We start from the raw sequence: 21,894 nt of genomic DNA on the forward strand, positions 1-21,894 counted from the left end.
CTACAAAGGTTGGACAAGTTAGACTCATGAATTGACCATAAAAATGATAATGTACCACAAGGTTTCCAATAACCATGACCATCATGTAGACAATGATGCACTTGGTCGTCCCAGCCACCTCCATACAGTCCCACATGGTCTCTATCCACTCTCCACAAAGCACTCGGAACACAATGAGGAATGAATGGAAGAAGTCACTCATGTGCCACCGGGGCAGAGTGCAGTCGGCAGAGATTTTACACACACAGTCCCTATAGTTTTTTCCAAACAGCTGCATGCCCACCACAGCAAAGATGAAGACAATAATGGCCAGCACCAGCGTCAGATTGCCCAAGGCCCCCACTGAATTACCAATTATTTTGATCAGTTTGTTAAGAGTGGGCCATGATTTTGCCAACTTGAATACTCTTAGCTGCAAAGACAAAAGAAAAACAAGTAATTCCACAAGTTTTGGCACACAAAATGCACCTAAAAGTACTCGCTACAACACATATGTATTTGTATATGCATATGCTTACCAATCTGAATGATCTCAGAACAGACATGCCACCCGAGTTTGAGAAGCAAAGCTCCATCAAGCTTACACTGACAATGATTCCATCAAAAATATTCCATCGCTCCTGGAAGTAATAGTATGGATCCAAAGCAAGAAGCTTGAGGACCATTTCAGCTGTGAAGATGCTAGTGAATACCTTTATAAAAACAAAAATATTTACCATTAATAAACATTGTATTTTGCGTAAAACATTTTTCTGCACTCTATGCTTACAGTCCACTCACCACATTGCCCACAGACAGCATATTGCTATAATTGTTGGTCATCGGATAAAACTCCATGGCCATAAACAGTGTGTTGAGAACGATGCAGATGGTGATGGCTAGATCCACAAATGGATCCATCACAATTAGTTTAATCACCCTCTTGATCTTTAGCCATGCAGGACAACATTCCCAGATGAGGAAGGTGTCGGCAAAATTGTACCAGTAAGGGGGACACTTCTGCCTTGACTCTTCGAGCTCTGATGCACACAAGTGATGGAAAAACAAACAAACATTATATGTATATATTTTTTATCTGAAAGTACTATTTATCTTTTTAATATACAAGATATAATCAAGATAGGATGCTCGGTGTACAATACCTACCCTCCATTGTGCTGGTTATGACACTAGCTATACTATGAATTCTCTGCCTGGCGTCTGGGCCCTCAAGGAAGTCCATGAACTCCTGTTCTGTTCCTCCACCGGTCTGTCTGTATTCAGTGCCTGTGGTGTCGGCCTGGAGATAGAAGCACTTGTTACAGATGCAACGGCACTACAGCAGATAACATGTTACCATGGATATACAGAAGCTACACACATGAAGAAAAGTGTCAGTATTTTGCATCACAGTATAAAGCTGCAAAAGTAAAAGAAAGCAACAAGCAAAGGGAAATGTGTATTAGAAAGATACCAGGCTGACTCCAGTAGGTAAAGCTCTATAATGACACCCTGGTCAGATAATCAGAAGCCGCACTTATGCTTGCCAGTCACAGTGGGTTAGAAAAAAAGGTGCATAGCATTAAGAACATTGTTTTTTTCCATTCCTTACCATTAAATCAGCATTACCAGTTAAATTTAAGCTTTAGCATCTACTAAGGTTTTTGTGTCTAACCAGGGTTGTGGGGAGCCTTGTGACACACCTCTCTTCCTGTGTGTCACCGACTCTGTATCACAGATGCAAATGTCTGAGGAGTATAAAGTGGACTTAAATACCAGCCTCTTTATTTTAAAGTTTGGAAACGATTTCTGAATATGAGCTAATTGCTTATGTTTTTAGCCATGCTAGCTACATTTATTAGACATTTTTAGACATTGACATTTTTGGCTTTTGGTGAAATATCTCGACAACATGGCATGAATGGTCATGAACTTTGGTAGTACAGACGCATGGTGTCATGATGAAGAAATCCTGATGACTTTAGTGATCCCCTGACTTTTCCTCTCATGCTGTTATTAGGTCAATTTTTTGGCAATTTTGCCTTTTCATTAGATAGGAAAGTTTAGTGTGAAATGGATAGAGAGGAGGGATGACATGCAGTTTAACTGTAAAATACTTTGGTTTATGACCAAATACCTGCAAAACTAACGGCACTCGCATCGGCCTAAGCTGTAGGCCTTACTTTGTGCTTTATGTTAGTTAGCAGGTGGTAGCATTCTAAAATGCTAAGAAGGGGAATATGGTAAACATTATAGCCTACCTGCTTAACATCAGTATGTTAGCATTTCCATTGTGAGCATGTTAGCATTTAGCACAGAAAAATGCTTGCAATTGATTAGCTTAAAGCAGGAATGCAAAATGTTAACAGCATCGCCTGCTGAAATGAATAGAATCCTATAGTTGTACTCTAACACATGCATCATTCTCGAACCAAAAACATGCTTTGTAAAAAAAAAACCCATCAATAATATCAATATTAATAAAATGTTGCATAAATCACTGTTATAGAGACAAAGCGCAACGTGTCACACTCTGAAAACCTCGCCCATTGGAGGGGAAAACTATCAGCTGACAATATGCTGAAACTCCAACAAAATGACAGTAGCATCAGATTCAGATTCCTTGATATTTACATTTGATCGAATAACAAGATAAGATGATCATTTAACCTTACAAAGATCAAAACCTGGCATTACATAGATCAGTTAGCTTCAACCGCTACAGTTTGTCTGGCCTAATTAGCAAAATGCTTGCTGCACGTAAGCATGCTGAGTGTTAGAATCCCACAGTTTTCCGATATCTTCCTGCTGATACCTAAACAAAACTTAATTATGGACTCTTTCCTGTGTTGGTAGTGTTTTCCACCAAAGCAGCTTTTTAGGCATTTTTGTGTTGTTTGCTAGCAGACGTAAATGAAAAGGAGGCACCTTTACACAATATGAAATTGTTTTCCCCTCCAGTGGGGGGCGATACTTGAATGCGCTCTGTCACTATGGGTGCACAGTGCAACAAACAGTGTGAGTCAGACAGGAAAAGGACAAATAAAAAGAAGAAAACTGAAATATATAGAGCTAAGGACTACTAGCTATAGGCACAATAAAAGGGCCATGTGGGCTAAACAACCCTTTCTTACATTGTCTCCAGTGAAAGCCATATCTACTGTCACTTTAGGTAGAAGGAGCCCCACAGGTGACGATGGGAGCGAATTCCCTCCCACCAGAGACACAACCCCATTGCAGTCTACAGAACTATGCTTGATCCCATTGGGTGGAAGTAGGAGATGCGCCAAGAAGCTGCACTGGCTCAGACTGCTGCTGCGTCGATCACGACTCGGGGGACGAAACAAAGAGCCCCTCCGACTCAGGTTGTCCTCAAAAATGCTGTTCTCATCATCGGCAAATCCATTTTCTGAGCCTGCGTCTCGTGTTTGGCTCCGGAAACTGAAAAGGCTGGTCCGGCTGTTCCGTCTGGATGAGAACAGGGGTCCACGAAAACTCAGAAAGGACTAGGAGAGAAAGATATTCTTCAGTGGATATATGCTGATTGTAAAGAGAAGAGAATGCCGATGCAAACGATCAAGCAAATGACATAAAAGAGATTTCTGTGGTGTGGTAAAGAAAGAGTTGCCTGATGATGATAATGATGATGACGATAGGGATGATGATGATGGTCATAATGATGATGGTGGGGCATGTAAGGAAACGGCAAAATTAGAAAATACAAGTTGGGGATGACTAAGAATGGTAAGAACGATAACTGATGGTGATGACGAAGAAAAAGATAATCATGAAAACAGTGGTGGTGGTGAAGATGATGATGATGATGATGATGATGATGTTTATAAGCATTGCAAGGAAAATTGCAAAATAAAAAATGCATCTTGATGATTTACAGTAACAAGAATATAAGAAGTTGATGAAGAAAAAGAAGAAGAAGAAGCTGATTATGATGATGATGATGATGATGATGATGATGGCGATACTAATGATGATAAAAGGAAAAAAGCGCCATTGCGATAGCAGTGAAAGACACGCTGCTTTAGCCTCAACTGCAGGACATAAAAGTAGTCACAAAATTTGCTAGAAACTCACAAAGGATCAGGAAAGTTAGCAAATACATATGTTGAATAACACTTAGGCTATTCAGTATTCGAAAATCTCACACTCACAGCTTTGTGCGGCTGTAACATAAGCTTCATAATCACATTATCAGTCCATTTGCGTCTCCTGACTGTCACTCATTTTGAGCTCTGCGAGGAGCTTGACAAAAGCCAATGAGTCTTCTGACAAAAGTCAGACATATCTGCCATTCAGTTAAGAGAACACTTAACACAGACAGTTTTGATGTCTCCTGATCTACATTATTTTGCAATTAAAGAGACTGTAACCTATAAAGATTTTTTTAGGTATTAAGTAGAAATGTTTAACAGTTATTAGAATTTTATTCTTGACTGATTCAGAATTACCTTAGCAGTAATACTGAAGTTAAAATAATGGATAAAAGCACTGTGTAAAGGCGACTTTAGAGTTGAAACATAATAAGCTGCAAGCAGAGCAACAGTTAGTGATACATTGGTAGCAGAATATCAGTGCTTTCACAAACAAATCACACTGACAGATATACTGAACCTGATGTGCTAATGAGCATTTCATGTCATAGTTGAGTTGGTTTGCATCCACAGAGAAGCGGCAGCGAGCTTTCTTCATACTGTCCTGCGACTCGGATTTAGGAACCCTCTCACCAGCCTCTTTGCCCTCCTCTTCCTTCCTTTTTCTTCGCCTGTTTCGCCTCTCTTTGGCACTTTTGGAGCTGAGCTTGGAGGTGTCAGTGGAGCTCTCAGGGCCGCTGGCTTTGTTGCTGGCCTCCCCACTCTCTGCAGCAGCTGCAGTTGCTGCTGCCTAAAGGAGGTAATAGAGAAAAATGGCGTGAACACGTGGAATAAATCTCTGTGGTTCTTCTTTTGCTTAGTTTTTGTTGACAACATTGTCAGAAAACTGCTATCTGCAGACAGATAGTTCTTTCTCCTGCCATGAAGAAACACAGTATGTCTTACTGTGATTAAAAAACACAATGGGTAGCATCGTTTTTAGAGAAAGCATCAACATGCTAATACCTGTAGGTCTGTTGGGGCTTATTTACAGGATGCAGATACATAACCAGGTATTGTGGAGCAAGTCACATTTTCAATATACATTATTATATTGCAAAGAAAATCAAAACAAAAGAGAAGCTTTGGCAACTTTCAAATACAGCTGACAACTGGCAACCACAGAATATGGTGCTGGGATGTAACTATGTATATTGACTCCAATATTGTACTTAAGTTTAAATTTGAGATTGCTGTACTTTGCTTAAGTACTTCCATGTTCTGCTACTTTAAATCTCTACTCCACTTAAGTTCAGTGGAAAATATTGTACTGTTTACGCCACTACTACTACTACTACTACTTTAGTTACTACATACTTTACAGATTAAAATTGTACATGCAACATAGTTAAATTATCTCCTCATCAGCAAAGTACAACATTAAAATACTGTATCAGTAATAATATTCCAATCATATAATATATAATAGTCAGGGTAGTAGCGAGGATTTTAGAAATACTCATGAGTCCAAGACCCGCCTCACCTCACCTCAAACGTTTTAATAAGGCTGTCAAAATAATGCATTATTTTGATTGATTAATCACTGAAAAAATAACATGATGCCCTTTGACCGGATGCATCATTAAAGGCCCCAGTGGCTTTGTCACATGATGGAGGCAGACGAGGGAACTGCCCATTGGTCCGACATCCCATTGTTATGACCATATTAAACCCATTGTTCCGAAGTCCTGTTGTTCCGAAATCATCATGATGCCCTGTGGTTAAGGTCTGGTTAGGTTTAGGCACAAAAACCACTTGGTTAGGGTCAGGAAAAGATCATGATGTGGGTTAAAATGAAAAAGAAAGTGACAAACACATAAGCTGTGAGCCTGCTTCGCCTCAAGCCTTTCCCAGCTGACCCAGAGCCGGTCGCGACGCACCATCAAGGTAGAAATACGCCCGCCGGGAGCCGTTCGGCACCACGGACCATTGGACTAATGGGATGTTGGACCAATGGGCTGTCGGACCAATGACCAATGTCGGACCCGGCAGACGAGACGCTGCTTGGCCCCATAAACGGAACATTTACAATTAAAAAACACCCAGATGGAACTGTTGATAGGAGCACTATTCTCTGCAGTTTCTGCAGTATCACCTCAATGCAAAGCATTTAGCAGCGAACCCGGAGGTCCAAGCCAGCACGGCCTCTGATGCTAGCACTAGCAGCTAGCCTCGTCAAGCCACACTCAACCAAGCGTTCGGACACAAACTGAGTAAGTCCACCTGTGACGACTAACTCCCTTGCAAAATGGATTGCAATGGACAGCAGACCAGCTTCAGTGGTAGAGGACAGGGGGACAATTGTATCCAAAATCCAGCAGCTTTAATACAACACATCTGCCAAAATTCATTTTAATTGAACTTTTAAAAATATTTTCACAGTAAAAATTGATGTATGAGATTAATTTAGATAAGATAAGATTTTTTTTAAATGCTTGACAGCCCTAGTGTTCCATTAGTTGTTTGTTTCTTCTTTTACATCCTAGCTATAAAGTCAAGATTTAAATATTTTGTGTTCAATATTTTGTGTAACATTTACTTCCAAACACTAACATCAAAGACTGAAATTCTGGTGGAGAATTGCTAAATTGATTACTTATTCATTCACTGGTCTGAAAAGTAGTCAAATTTAAATATATTCTAGTCTAAAAATACTAAAATCAGCCTGTTAAATACGCATCATGTGGAAGTTTTTAATTATAGCCCCCAGGTTTCTGAAAAGCCCAAACTCTACGACAATATACAGAGACATAAACTCAGCTGCAACCATATAACAATACAAATCTAATGAGTACTTTTACTTTTGATGCTTAAGGTACATTTTGCTTATAATACTTATGTATTTTTACTTATGTAACATCATAAATGCAGGAATTAACTTCCATCCTCCACCACTGGCAAAATCATACATACAGTATGTATACATGGACATGTATTGTATGTAACTAGTTTGTGGTTTGTTCCAAATCATCATATGAAAGACTCATAACAACAATACCAGTGTGCATGTAAACACAGGCAGCTAAATGTGAATTACCATAGATACACACAGCTGTCTTTTGTAAAAGTCTAATATAAAAAACAATTTCTAGTTCTAAAAAATAAGATGCATCCCAGCTTTATGTCATTTAATTGGAATCAGTCATTTGACATCGACTTATATTTAGACCATGGATTGTCCTGTACCTGAGCGTCCTCCTGCTGCCGTCTCAGCTGGTCAACCATGGCCTTATACTCTTCCTCCTTCTCTAGCTCCTCCTTTTGGGTGGCCTGGCTCTGCTCCTCGTAGGCCATGGCGACTACAGCCAAGATCAGGTTGATCAGGTAGAAGGAACCGAGGAATATCACCAGCACAAAAAAGATCATGTAGGGCTTTCCAGCTGCCCGCAACGTCTGGAAGAAAAATAAACAGTTTAGTTGTAAATTCATAATATGATTATTCTTAATACAGGCCCACTAGTTCATTTTTAATCTTTTTATTTTTCTTTATGTTTATTCCACATTACTTTTCTGCTTTGTGTTATTTGCCATGGGTTAAATATATGATAATGCAGCAGAATTTATTATTTATGTCTCTCACACTGCATTTGTTTGTCTGTGGCCAATACATTTAAAGAAATAATGTCCATGCTCACGTTCTCAGGGGTAAGACACTGACATGAAATTGAATTGAATTAATTAGATTAAATACCCTGTGAAATTTGCCGCTGTGACACCATCAGCCCAAAGGATAACAAAGAAAAAATAACAACAATCACCAAGTGACCAAACAAGTAATGCTACTCTATTACGCACAAAAGGTTTTGCCCATGGGAGCTTTGTTAAATTAATGTTTGCTTTACTTGCTCTTACTACAATATTAAGCCTATTCAGTGGACACCTATTTGCCTTTAGGGCCATTCAAGTTGTGTTTGCCTATGTCACAGTGGGACTCATCATTGTTCCTTTTGATCAAGATGCACCTGCACGTCATTTAGAGGTTTGTTTGAACACTTTTAATCCCAATATTGTAATGGCAGAATGTTTTGTCTATGACTGAGCCCCTCCTTAACACAGCAAGTCCTGCCTGTTTATGTAGACTGCACATATACAGCATCCTCCACCACACAAGGTCAAACATTTCATCAACCTGCCACCAAACCAACCACTGTTCTTCTCATAGGGATGCTGAGCAACCAAAGTACTTCATCCACAAAACTGCAATTTGTATACTAATTACTCATCCTGTGTTACCTTGAATTTGCGAGGAAAACTTTTTCTTGCATGCCGGTGAACGAAAAATCCAAAAAACGGTGAGCATTCTGGATAAAGTGAAGTAAAGGAGGACTGAGTTTAACAACACCTAAAACTATAACACATCTGCTTTCAAAATCTCACACAGCTCTTGCAGTATAATCCAATTCTCATTTATCCAGTTGTAGTCTCCCTACTTTCCAAACACATGCATTTTCGCTAAAACCGAAGTATTTAAAACACTTAGTCCAGCACTGTAACGCACAAATGAGAGCCACTCTACCATGTTTGACACAGATTAGTGTATTGAGTAATTATTGGAGCTTTTTAACATTACAACCCAGTCAACATATGTATGTGGGGCCTATGTGGGCTAGTAAATGGGATTGTCCATGGGTTCCATGATGGCCTCATGCCGAATGCCCACATGGGTGGTTTTACCCAAGTGGGCCCAGGATAAGATGCCCATTTTGGGCCCATACCAACTCGGCACCCAGGTAGCCTTAGCATAACCCCTGTGCAGCCCACTTGGGTAAACCCACCCATGTGGGCAATTTGAGTAGTGCCATTATGGAACCCATGGACAATCCCATATAGGGCCCATTTTTCAGATCATTTACAACCCACATGGGGCCAACAAACAAATCTTGACTGGGAATCTAGTGTCACAACCACTGCCTTCAAACATTAAATTGTCTTACAAAACAACTTGTAAAAACCAAACCTGACAAAGAATTCCACTGCAGTGACAAAAACAAAGCTTGTCAGTATAGGTCAGTCTTTTCATTGTAAAATCTGTTATATTTGCATTCATCGCTCATAATATGTTGTTATAACTCACTATATACAAATGTCAACTATTTAGACTTAAGTTAGCAAGCCAGTTGCTGCTGCTATATGTCTCAAGACACATTTTTGTGGACTTTGTTGCTTTCTTTAATACATTTTCTTTTAACCTGTAGTGTTTTTATTGCATGGAATTTGAGTTTTAACCAATAATGAATTACTTAAGTATTGTGTTTATCTTTTAATGTATCTTCATTTTGTTTAAAGCATTTAGTAATTGATATTTACGACTCAAAAATCAATATACATGCATTTAAATCTAGAAAAATTCTTTCAGTCTTTCTAATTTCACTGCTTACCTGCTGGTAAAGGTTTTCCCAGAAATCCTGTGTCATCAATCTAAACAGAGCGAGGAAGGCCCAACCAAATGAGTCAAAGCTGGTGTAATCATAGTCCGGGTTCTTTCCCACTTTCCTGCAAGTGAACCCCTCCGGACACTCCCTGCAACAAACAAAGACTGTGAGGCTCAGGAGGCGTCGTCCCTCCACGACATCAAATATGCTCAAAATGTCCCCCTGATATTAATAAAAAAATATAGCTATATATATATATATATATATATATATATATTTATATAAATTGAAAAACCATGCTCGCCATCTGTAAAAATGATTATTTTTTGCATATTTGTATGTACAGTCTTTGAGGAAAAATAAGTAATCAAATTACAGATATTGATCAAAATTTTGGTGACTACAAAGGGGTTACTCCAGATATATTCTTTTTGTACAAATGTTTCAAAGTATAAAATTCATTCTGTTGCTTTGCATCTTTTTGCCTTCTTTTCACACAGCCTGTTTCCAGACATTTTTTTTTTCAGCTTTATTTGTTACTGAAGTAATTAACTACTTAAATGTAGTAAAATCCATCACTGGTGAAGAAATTACAATAGTTACATTACTTATTAAATTTTCAACAGGTTACCTTGTAATCAGTAACCTATAACATTTCAAAAGTAACCTTCTCAACACTGATAATAGGAAATGAGTTTTCAATTTTTTAATTTCTTTCTGGGGGGACCTTATACCCCCCGGCAGGTTTGGTTCCTCCCCAAGTGTTGAGTCTATGGCTATACCTCCTCGGAGAATTAGCTTACCCAGCGCCACGGCCAGTTCCACAAAGCAATGGATCTCGTTTACCTTTAAGGTAATACAAATTACCTGATGGGGGAAAAAAGAAAATCACACTTTATTTGCCAGAAGTGGCTGCAAAGATGCCAAAGATACACCTCTACAATCTAAAGCAATCCCATACAAGTGTGTGCAATAAATAATCTCTCTCTTACAGCATTAAGTTTTTCTGTGTTTCTTGTTTTTTGACACTGGTTCAGAGAGGCGTACATGGCCATTTTTGTGGCTGTGGTCAGTGGTGTTGCTGTAGTAGGTGGCATCAAACTGAATGGTGTTTCTAGTGTTTCTAATGTTTTGTCCACCTAAATGACGATGACAAAAAATACATCTCACAATATAATGCAGTCCAATGTTGTACAACAGCATCATCAGACATAGCCTCATATATTACAATGCACTATGTCACTGACACAATGCTGGGAAAAACTAAATATTAAAAGCCTCACACAGATCAAACATATTGCAGGGTTGTTGTATTGACTGCATTTGATTGCAGAGATGTAGCTAATGAAGTGGTAAATATTGAAAGAGAATAAAAAAATAAAAATTGGTCCTGATTACATAACTCCCCATTTCTCCTTTACATAAGTAATAGGTTTTTTTTTTGTGCAGGATTAAGTAGAACAGAGGAAAGTATACCCACTCTTATTGAGAATGTACGTTTCCCAGTCGAAAGTTTCCTCTGTTGTACCATTGTAGGTTGAATTGTCAGGGTTCCACACACACTTTTGCTTTAAATGGCCCATAAACAGTTGTAACCCTATGAGGGCAAAGACGCTCAAGCAGAAGACGGTGAGAATCATCACATCAGTAAGCTTCTTCACTGACTGGAACAACGCACCAACAATGGTCTTCAGGCCTGCCAGATACAAAATCGATTGTTACTCTTAGTCTAAGTGGTCAATTAAAAGACACTGTCAACATTAACAGTAGGCATGTGCAGTCTCTAAAAAGTGATGTCACTGAGCTCTGCCTGTAAAACGCGTACTTCACTGATTTAGCACTACACAGTCCTGCCAGGATTTTTTGGAAATTACAAGGTCACACAGTTGGCTGAATTTGCTTTAACTGTTGCAGTCACAACATCCTGGATGGACTGACTACATTTCGATATTGCTGTCTGACTCACAATGAAAAAAAAAAAAAAAAAAAGATAAATTCAACGCAGCAGAACCAGAGATAACGTCGTTTTTGTTCCTCACATCTTCCCTGTCAAAACCCGATGCCCACATCACCCACATTGCAACTGGACAGCTCTGTTTGAGATTCAGGTCTGATAATGTAGCATCAGGTAAAGATGGGGGACCGGGGTTCAGTGGTCTGATAAAGTTGCATCTTTCTCACGCCATAACCCCAGATTTTTCATTATTTTCAAAGTTGTAGTTTTAAGCCGCAGTGCTGACTCAAGTGACATCACTTCAGTCAATCAACTAAACTTTGCACAGCTCCCTCTAGGGAAGCAAACTTTTACACAACTCTAATTTTCACATACTTCTCAAGACCTGTAAACAGACTTTGATGTGTAAAAAACAGTGGTTTCCCTTTAAAGGTCCCATATTGTGAAAAGTCAGATTTCCATGTCTTTTTAAAAATAAAGCAGGTATAGATGGGATATAAATACTGTGTATATTGTATCAAAACACTCAGTTGACAGAGAAATGCACACAATTCATATCCAGTAACTATGCCTTTAAACGAGCTGTCAGGATTTCTGTGAATTTGTGATGTCACAACTACTCTATATAGACTGCTTGAAACATAAACATAAATGGGTCTTTTTGTATTTCTTATTGGATTTTTTTTGCAGTGTATGTGAATGACATCAGCTGACAGGAAGCAAACATGGACCCAAGCTGTTGCCTTTCAATGTAATTCCAGTGAAACCATCTATTAAAACAGAAAAACAGAGTGTTTCAGACAGAGGGTGATTACAGGTATATTCAAGTAGACTTCATGAGAAAAATAATATGTTTTTTGATCATTTGAGCATGTAGACATATTCTAGTAGAAACCCAAAATACAAGTATGAGTCTGTATATGAGTATAGTATGGGACCTTTAAAGTCACACAATCCCTTCATTTTTAATACTGGGAAAAAGGGAAGCGTTTTTTGACAACATGAAGACTGTTTATCAGTCACAACATAAGATAAAAGAAAGTAACAGTGAATTAGTATCATGCATGTCAGTATTGATGTACATGCAACAATAACAGGACACGACACACCCTCACCACAGATTAAGTGGCATTAAGTGCATTCATTGACAAGCAACGAGGAGCAAATGGATGTCAAGGAATAGTCCAAAAAACACAAAAGCAGCTTGTTCAGACCACAAGCAAATATCACAAATCTCATAGAGGAACTATTCAATCCACAGGTGGTAACACACAAGAACATAATTTTTTTAACGTTGCTCCCCAAGATTCCTGATTTCAGTGGCTACACTGTGCACGTGGGTCAAAGAGCTAGACTCCAAAAATGACCCATTTAAAACCTGAGGACACACCCATTTTACCTAGCTATCACCTGGGAAGCCCAAGATTGTTTTTGGATTGCAATGTTCAGATTGCTGAACAATTCTTTGACATATCTGTGATAAGGAGGTAGACAGGTAGGATCAGGAAGCTTTGTGCACAGATGTCATGACAGTTAAAGGGTGGAGGGTTGGAGGAGGTGCAGTTGAGGGACAACAGGAGAAAGTCATGCAAGAGGCTAACTAACATGCACTTGCCCCTACTGCTTACCTGGGATAACTGAAATGGCTTTTAAAGCTCTCAGCACTCTGAATATGCGAAGAACTGAAAAATTGCCCAGGCTGAAAAACTCTGTTACATACCTGCAGGGAAACTTTGAATTAGTAGCCTATGGACAATTGGCTGAGACAACAATACACGCACCATCGATTTAAACCAACAATCTTAAATTGATAAACAAAAATTTAAACAAAACAGTATTGTTTTTGCTCCCATTCACAGTTTAAGTTAAAGATCTGAGACTTTTTTTTTCATGCTCTTAATAGATATATTTCTCTAAAACTTTGTGTTAGTGAGGACCTTTTCTAAGATAATCCATCCACCTGACAGATGTGGCATATCAAAATGCTGAACAGCATTACACAGGTATGGCTTAGGATGGTCACTGCACTCTAAATTGTACAGTTTGATCACAACAACACAATGCCACAGACATCTCAAGTTTTGAAGGAGCGTGCAGTTGGCATTCTGACTGCAGGAATGTCCACCAGAGCTGTTGTCCATGAACTGGATGTTAATTTTTCTACCATATGCCATCTCCAATGTCGTTTCCCTGAATTTGGCAGTACATCCAACCAGCCACACAGCCACATAAGTCAGTTACGATGATAGACTGACGTCAGGTCAAACCCTGGTGAAGCAGATGAACATGCCGATGAGCTTCCCTCACATGGTTTCAATTCTTCTGTTGGTGGCTGGTCTCAGATGATCTTGCGGCTGGATGTGGTCCTGTGCTGATGCGGTTACACGTGGTCTGCGGTTCTGAGGTTGGTTGAATGTACTGCCAAATTAACGGAAACATCACTGAAGATGGCTTATGGTAATGAAATCAACATTAAGTTCATGGACAACAGCTCTGGTGGACAGTCCTGAAGCCGGCAAGCCAATGGCACGCTCTTTCAAAACTTGACATCTGTGGCATTGTGTTGTGTGACCAAACTGCACATTTTAGGGTGACCTTTTATTGTAATCATCCCAAGGCTCACCTGTGTAGTAATTTATGCTGTATAATCAGCATCTTGATATGCCACACCTGTCAGATGGCTTATCTTCAAAAAGGAGAAGTGCTCACTGGCACAGATTTTAACAAATTTTTGACCAAAATTTGAGAGAAATATATCTATTGAGAGCAAAGGAAGGAAAGTCTAACTTATACCTGTGAAAAATGGGAGCAAAAAAAAGTGTTGCATTTTCAAACTTTCAAACTTCAATATACATGATTACATTTTTGTACACACAGTATCGAGTTAAGCAATCAAACAGTATAAACTGAGGCATGCACGGTAAATGATAATGAGGTCACTTCAATGAGCAATGAGAAATGCACCAGCTCCCATGTGATACAATGTTAAAGGAGAAGTCTGGTAATATTCTATAATGTTTTTATTGTCAACAAATCCCATAATGAGACAAAAACCAACAACTTCCTTTCGGCCATAGACCTCCATTGTTCTCTAAAACTGTTAAAAACACATGAGCCACATTGCTGCGCTGGGCAACTTGTTCCTTCTTACAATGAACAATGCTGCTGTTAAAACTCAATAGATCAGCAACTGAAATTGAAAAAAGTGACAACAAATTAATTTTTGACCTGTTTATGTAATGTTTACCAAAAAAAAAATTATTTTGCTTTTTTTTAAAAAAAAAAATGAAAGTATATATTTGTGAACCATTCTAAAATATTTATGTCCAATAGGAACTGATGGGCTCGAGGCCAAGTGCCACAGACAGGGTAGGGAAATCAGGAAGTAGCTGGAGATGCTCTAAAGCATTACTGGTTTTCTTCAAGGCCTGAAAATGGCTTTTGAACTAAACAATTGCTGGTAGCATAGACGTAAGTAATGATTAACGTATAACTGCTTTTGTTACCAGTGGTGAAACCAGTTAAACATAAAACTTGTTTGATGTCTACACTAAGGAACCTTCAGGGAAAAGATGTAACAGCTGTTCAAGCATCACTCCAATGGACTGAACATGTGGTGAGTACTTACGCCATGACAATGACACTGAAATCCAGCCAGTTCCAGGGATCTCTTAGAAACGTGAACTTCCCTAGGCAGAACCCTCGAGATAAAATTTTAACCAGGGATTCAAACGTATAGATTGCAGTAAATGTGTACCTGTTGGAAACAAAACGTAGTTAAACTAAACCACTTTTCATATTTGTATAACCTGAGTATGTGATTTTAATGTGTAATTTAAGGGAAACTTACTCTACAAACTTTAAGTGGTCAGGCACTGTACTATAAGTCATAAATACACAGTTGACGAGGATGGTGCACATGATCACGATAGTGAACAATGTGCAGGCAGTTGTCAAGGAATCCACTTATTTTATTTTTTGTATAATTCACTATAATCTCACACATCTGGCAACGTAAACAAGTCATGACCACTGATTTATTGTGGTCTCAAGAAAAACACAATGCATGCTTCTTAGATAAATAACTTGTTGAAAGGATATGAATGTACCAAAATCCTAAGTGATATTCTTCTGAGAGGGTTGAAGGGGCTCAGGAGGTACAAGGCAGGAGCGGCGTTGAAGCGGAAGATGCTCTTCCCTTTGTTTAATACTATGAAAGTCTGACAGAAGAAGAGAAATATGTGTAAGATAATCTTAGTTGCTGGCTGACTTGCAATATCTCATTATAGTTTAAAGAAATAATAAATGATAATAGCATGTGGTTACTTATCAAAGAGTGCTTATAATTTACAGCATCACTAACCATATTTGTTCACACATTTTCCTCACATCTTTTTTACTGGCCTTGTCTTTCTGTCATCTCCGACAGCCATTCCCAAGCACAGGTACATGGAAATATTGTGGTTCAGCTCAATTAATTTGCAAATAAATTCAATTAAAATACTTTATATAGTCAGCTGTAACTTGAACACAATGTTCTACAGCCTAAACAGATAATAGCAATGACGCTCTAGCAAAAGCTCAGTCAGGAAGACAATACTATTGAGACTGGTTCTGCCATTCACTCCTTGCACGTATGCTCACTCACTATCTCTAGGCAACATTGTCTGGGTAGGTATAGAGAGTCATCAGCCGATTCACAATCAACCAATAGCACAGCGACACGCCTTCTCTGTCAGCCTATCATCTTCAGCAGCCTCAGAGTCATTAGCCACCACCACCACCACCATTGTCTGAATCCCATGGGAGTATTTATCCTGCTGCCGCACAGATGTCCCTCGATCACAAAATATCTCCCTCTAGTGTCCAAGCGCCAAAGACTTCTGATAATCTTAATCGGCACAAATCATCTGTTAATCTGTACCCTCATATTTTGTATTAAATATTATCTTTACTTCAACTAACTGAAAGTAACAGATAAATGACTGAAAGAGTTAAAGGGGAACATCACCTAAATGAAAAATTTCAATATGTTATTTCCATGGTTTAGGAAATTTCAAACAATATCTGTGAACATGAGCTACTCTCTCCTAAGGCCCAGACACACCAAACTGACATCAAAGAATTAGCAAAGCCAACTATTGCATTGCCTCACGTTGCCTGTGTGTCAGCCAAAAAGTTGCACATGAACACACCACAGGACGACAGCCTATAGACAACCAGCATGTACAGACTTCACCTGCCTGAGAGGAAATAATGCTCAACACCAGCAGATGGTGGTAGTCTGTAATTGGCATTCACAAAGGGAAACTGGATGACTGTCTTGACGCTAGTTAGCCAGTTAGCACATTAACAACACAATCCAATGTTAAAAGAACGAAGCCTATGTACCGTGCGCCAGTGAACAATAACACAAACCATCATGAACCATCTCTGCTAAAGAGCGCACTGCCTTAAGAAAAATAATCTGACCTCATATTACAAGTTTGTTTTGATCTCACTCTCTCTTGTCTTGTCTTGTCTTGTCTTGTCTGTATGTTTACTTTCCTCACTTCTCTTCTCATGTCCTGAGCTGAACTGCCAATCACAATGATTTCATTTGCTGACAGGCTCTGTTGACTCCGACACCGGTTAAGTATACTGAATCAGCGAAAAGAAAAAAAAAAGCCGATGAGGGCCAGTAAGCACCAAATGTTCAGGACACACAGCAAAGACTAGGGCGACATTGACTGACGACTGACTGTTGTCTGTTGCAGTCTTTGTAACTACACGACACTCCCACTTCATTACAAGATACAGTTGTGAGCTTTCTTCTCCATCAATGCTGCTGGTTGGTGCAAGCACTTTGCATTGTGGGATACAGTAGGTGAGGTAGACTGGTTCGATGCATACTTGAGATTTTTTCCAAATCAGTAAGAAATCTGGGTATTTTTGCTTTCCTGCAGATTTTGCAGAAAAGGTGAGGAACCACTGACCTAAGATTCAAAGCATCTGGCTAGAAAACAACACTGCCATGATAACAGCTGCATGCAGTGCTAAATAAGGGAATCCTCATTGCAGTGTCACTCCTTCGGCCTCTTCTAAAATACTAAACCACAAATAATACATATGTCTTCACACAGTCAAGGAAAAAATCAAAATGTGTGTGTTTACACTTCATGCTCAACTTTGAAATCAAGTAGACCTACTTTCTGATTACAGTAGTAGGGATCCAGGTCCTCCAGCGGTATCGACACCATGTTTTTAGGAGGGTCCCCATACAGAAGAGGAAGTGATTTGCCCGCCTCCAGGTCACGGCTGGGCTTGAGCTCATTCTCCTCATCGTCACGTTTTTCCTTCTCTCCCTCGGACTTCTTGGCTGTCTCCTCGGCGATCCGCGCCTCGATGGCTTTGAGGGACTCACGACTAAACGGGCGGAAGCTGTCTGGACCTGGTGGTACAAGCAGCTGTTCCATGTTTTCATCCTGCACCTTCAGAGTGAACGGCTAGCCTCCAACATGAGAAAGGCCTGAGGGGTCAGAACAGATAAGGAGCTCTGATTAGAGGTTGACAACTGAATTGTATCTAACATTAAATGTTATTTTATTGTAAATAAATTATTGAAAGCATTTTGGCAGTAAATGTCTATTGGCAGATCAGAAGTGCTTGAAAAGCAGAGGAGAGGAAGGTGGGTGTGGTTCAGCTCTTTGGCCAGAGATCATCATCTCAGGAAGTGGCAGGCTATAATGAGCCTAGAGATGGCTGTCATACACATAAATTCCTGCCAGCTATGGTAAAATTAGATCTAATTATCTGCTCTTCTGTAGATAAAATTAAGATTTGACATGACAATGATCAATTCCAGGTGAGATTCTCGCTCCTCTCCTCCATCCCTCAAAATGAAAAGAGTCCACTTTCCCCTTAGAGCACAGAGACAGAGTGGTGGGAGGAATAGATCCATCCTGCTAATAGGCCTGACTGGTATGATGTGTTAGGCAGACCTATGCAGTATTAAATATGAATGCACTACAGACTGCACTGCATCTCTCTGGGTGCCCTCTCACTGAGAGCTTTTGCCTGATCTGAATGTAATAGTGTAATAGAATACTTCCACACGTTGTGTCTGTGATGCAAGAAATCAATCACAAACACACTGGTCAATCAACTGTCCTCAGCACTAGGTTGTACATGTGTGATGTAATTGCAGCAACAAAAGGGAGGTCCAACTATTAAAGAAAAAAGCATTGACTTGTAATACAGTACAATACTAGTTTTCTACTTATATGTAAGATTTACACTGAGCAAAACAGTACAGACAGCTGATAGGAGACACAATAAGGGAGGTGGTTAATCATTTGCATTTGGATTTATATACACCTGCTGTATTATTCATCTTATCCAAAAATGTCATCGCCATCCAATAGAGGTCAATTAGGGATGTTCCTAATGGTTAATTTCCATCAGGTTTAAATGGAAGTTTGAACTCAGACATGTCGACTTGTCTTTAAGCTAGAAAACACTTATAAATCAGTCAAAACTGAGCACAATTTAAAACTCAAAGGTTAAACACTGTCCAAAAAACATTGCATTTATTATTAGAGCCATTTGAAACTGTTAATCACATTTTTCAATCACCAAATTGAATTTTAAATGCTGCTGAAATGTGTGGCACTTTGCACCATGCATTATGAACGCTGCACATTATCCTGCAAAACACTGGTGTAAGGGAGTTATGACTCTGCACAACATCAACATACATATTACCCAGCAATCATCACTGCATATCTGACAAAAAATATCAGAAAAAGTAAGAAATTATTCTTTTATTTGAGTATTTTTTATAGTTTATTTATAGATTTTATAGCTCATTTAGAAAAAGCAGAAAATTTTGATTTAGATAGCTACTGACTATTTAAAAAAAAAAAGAGTAAACTATGATGTAGGTGGGTTTGCCTTTTTGGGGACATATATAGCAAATGATGCCATTTTAAAGTTATCATTCCTCTTTGAACACAGGTATATATATTTAAAGTGGCAATCTAAATCTAAATAGCCCCAGTGCAACTGTACTGCCTGCACTGTCTATATTTACGCCCCTGCTGCGAAACATGGCAACAACTCACTAAATAAAATCAAATTACTCCCAAACTAGGCTGGATTATAAAATGTCATCTTTGTAAGACTTTCCACCTTGCTTACAGGGGCAAACAGGCCAGTGTGTTTATCTGATTGTTTGTTTTTCCATCTCTTTTTTACATTTTTTTGTAATATGTAACTTAAATGTGTACATTGATAAAATAATAATTTCAATAATAAGTTTAATCAAACTAGTATTTTTGGTGTCGAACAACGAGGGTAGCAACATTTAATCAGTTTGTCGATAATAAGGCACATCCCTCATCTTTGTCCACACTTTAAATGTCATGTATGTGTGTCCATCAGGGAACAGACCAAGCTTCAGCACGAACACACCACAGCAATCACAAATGTGCCTTCTAACATTACACATCACAAAATAAATGTGAATCATTTAGGACCAGAGTTCCGTATTATTTCAAGTCCCATCAAGTGACACATACTTTAATAGATGGCATTCTTTATGGTGCCATACTCTGCTCTGCTCTTTACGAGTGAAACACCAAAATAAATGTGACACCTATTATAGTTTTGACTAAGAGGTGTAGTCCTGTATACAGTCCACCATATTGTAGCTTTCTTCTACATCAAGTGCACTGATAACGTACCTCTGATGTGAGATGATCTTAAAAGACACCAGCCCTTCCACATAACTATAGCTAAAGCATATAGGTATCTAGAGGAACATAATACAGTCTTTGTGGAAAGGAACAATTGAGAAACAACAGGAAGACACACTTCTAATAACTTCTCATAACAACAAGGTCAACCTGCAGTGACTAACCTCTACAGAGGTATGCATCATCCTGTCAGTCTGTCCCCAACTCATTACGCCACAACTTGAGATATGAGCTGCCACTTTGAAGCTTCAAATAGTTCCACTTCAATTTATCTGCAACCTGTCTGCATCATGACCCTGTGCTGATTACCCCAAAATGGGTACATTTACTCCCCTCCACTCTCGCTGGAACAGAACGTCAACACATTAGTTTGGTATTTGCTGTTCACCCTACATTTAACTGTGTCCTGCTGATGAGCTTTAAGTGATGACTGACCTTGGCCTTAGGCCACCTGATACACCTACAAGTATATTAAACAATCACGCAGTGTCGAACGGAAGCTCAGCTTGAATATTTAATGTACATTACTCATTTGAAAACTTAATTTCATTGACCTCAAAATGCTTCTTAGCACTTAGATTAGGTAGGAGATGGTTTGGGACAGACTGTGGCTGATTGCTTCAAAAGCGACTGTCGGAAGCCCCAGTTCCACTGACAAACTAAACTGTGTCTTAATTTTGGTCATATAATTAAAGAAACAGACTACCATTCTGAATAATAAACAAAACATTTTACCATGTCTTTACTTGCACGTCAACGTGGCCTACGTTCTCACCAGGGTTCTACTTCTGCCTTCACAATTTTGCCCACATCTTGAAACTGATCATTGACTTCAAACCAGCCTGTGAGCTACAAGCATGAGAAAATAAAGACAAGTAGATCCTTACAAAGGTCAGGAAAGAAACATAAGGTGCAGTACAATATTCCACGGGAATCAGTATCTCTGCATTTTCAAAACGCTCAGTCACAGCTACTGTCCACGAGGCTTTTTTTTTTTAAAACAAAAATCTGTGAGGCTGAAGGTTAAACGACAGGTTGACATTTTCTGTTTCAAGAAATGCCCGTATGTCTATTGAAAGAGTTATTGGTGATGTAATCATTTATCTTCTATATACCAGCTGTGAAAAGATCCTATCCATGCTGAGCCGCAGTGGAGGGATAGTAGCACAATATAATTTATTTAATATATATATTGATCTGTACTAAAAAGACCATAACTTTAGAGGGAATGCATTTGTCTGCCATCATTTACATATGAATCACATAATGCAAGGGATATCTACATGGACAGTATGGACAGAAGGATCAACCACAGCGAAAAATTAACTCTCTCAATGTCCATTCTTTAATTTAGACTGATGTATTGTTTCTAAAAATTGTACTTGTTTTGGTCAATCCTCGCCTGTTTTGCCGACCACCTTCACAGACCCACAACTGAGCTGCAGCAATGCAACAAACACAACACATAGCAGACTTTATGGTTATTTGAACGCTTTTCATAAATGAGCAGGATACCTAACTTGTAACATACATGTACACAGAGTGATAAGAGTTCAGTATCCGAGGGCTCCCGAGGGACGGACACACTCACAGCTCCTAAGTGCTCACAACTAATGCTTGCTGCTGCTGCCTCTCACAGACTAAAAGATCAGGGATTAGATCTCGCTCATTCAGGGCGTTGGCGAAATAGCTGATGATGAGAAGCT

The 21,894-nt window shown here is 39.1% G+C and overlaps 1 protein-coding gene across 2 annotated transcripts in view; it reads right to left on the reverse strand.

Annotated features, from left to right (window-relative positions):
• Positions 1 to 21,894, reverse strand: part of scn1laa (sodium channel, voltage-gated, type I-like, alpha) — a 38,840-nt gene that overhangs the window by 16,092 nt on the left and 854 nt on the right. The window contains exons 2-16 of one of the 2 annotated variants that reach the window (XM_050048861.1): positions 17,642 to 17,961; positions 15,553 to 15,673; positions 15,304 to 15,391; positions 15,082 to 15,210; positions 13,082 to 13,173; positions 10,980 to 11,195; positions 10,303 to 10,366; positions 9,506 to 9,647; positions 7,314 to 7,520; positions 4,609 to 4,878; positions 3,114 to 3,485; positions 1,147 to 1,279; positions 781 to 1,019; positions 519 to 692; positions 56 to 412 (exon numbers count right to left, since the gene is read on the reverse strand). In XM_050048861.1, the coding sequence (XP_049904818.1) occupies positions 56 to 412; positions 519 to 692; positions 781 to 1,019; positions 1,147 to 1,279; positions 3,114 to 3,485; positions 4,609 to 4,878; positions 7,314 to 7,520; positions 9,506 to 9,647; positions 10,303 to 10,366; positions 10,980 to 11,195; positions 13,082 to 13,173; positions 15,082 to 15,210; positions 15,304 to 15,391; positions 15,553 to 15,673; positions 17,642 to 17,908 (2,871 nt within the window). In that variant the 5' untranslated portion in view covers positions 17,909 to 17,961. The remainder of the gene's footprint in view (positions 1 to 55; positions 413 to 518; positions 693 to 780; positions 1,020 to 1,146; positions 1,280 to 3,113; positions 3,486 to 4,608; positions 4,879 to 7,313; positions 7,521 to 9,505; positions 9,648 to 10,302; positions 10,367 to 10,979; positions 11,196 to 13,081; positions 13,174 to 15,081; positions 15,211 to 15,303; positions 15,392 to 15,552; positions 15,674 to 17,641; positions 17,962 to 21,894) is intronic. The other variant, XM_050048862.1, reaches the window with a different exon arrangement.

Source organism: Epinephelus moara, chromosome 7 (genome assembly GCF_006386435.1).
Source record: "Epinephelus moara isolate mb chromosome 7, YSFRI_EMoa_1.0, whole genome shotgun sequence".
Lineage (NCBI taxonomy): Eukaryota > Metazoa > Chordata > Actinopteri > Perciformes > Serranidae > Epinephelus > Epinephelus moara.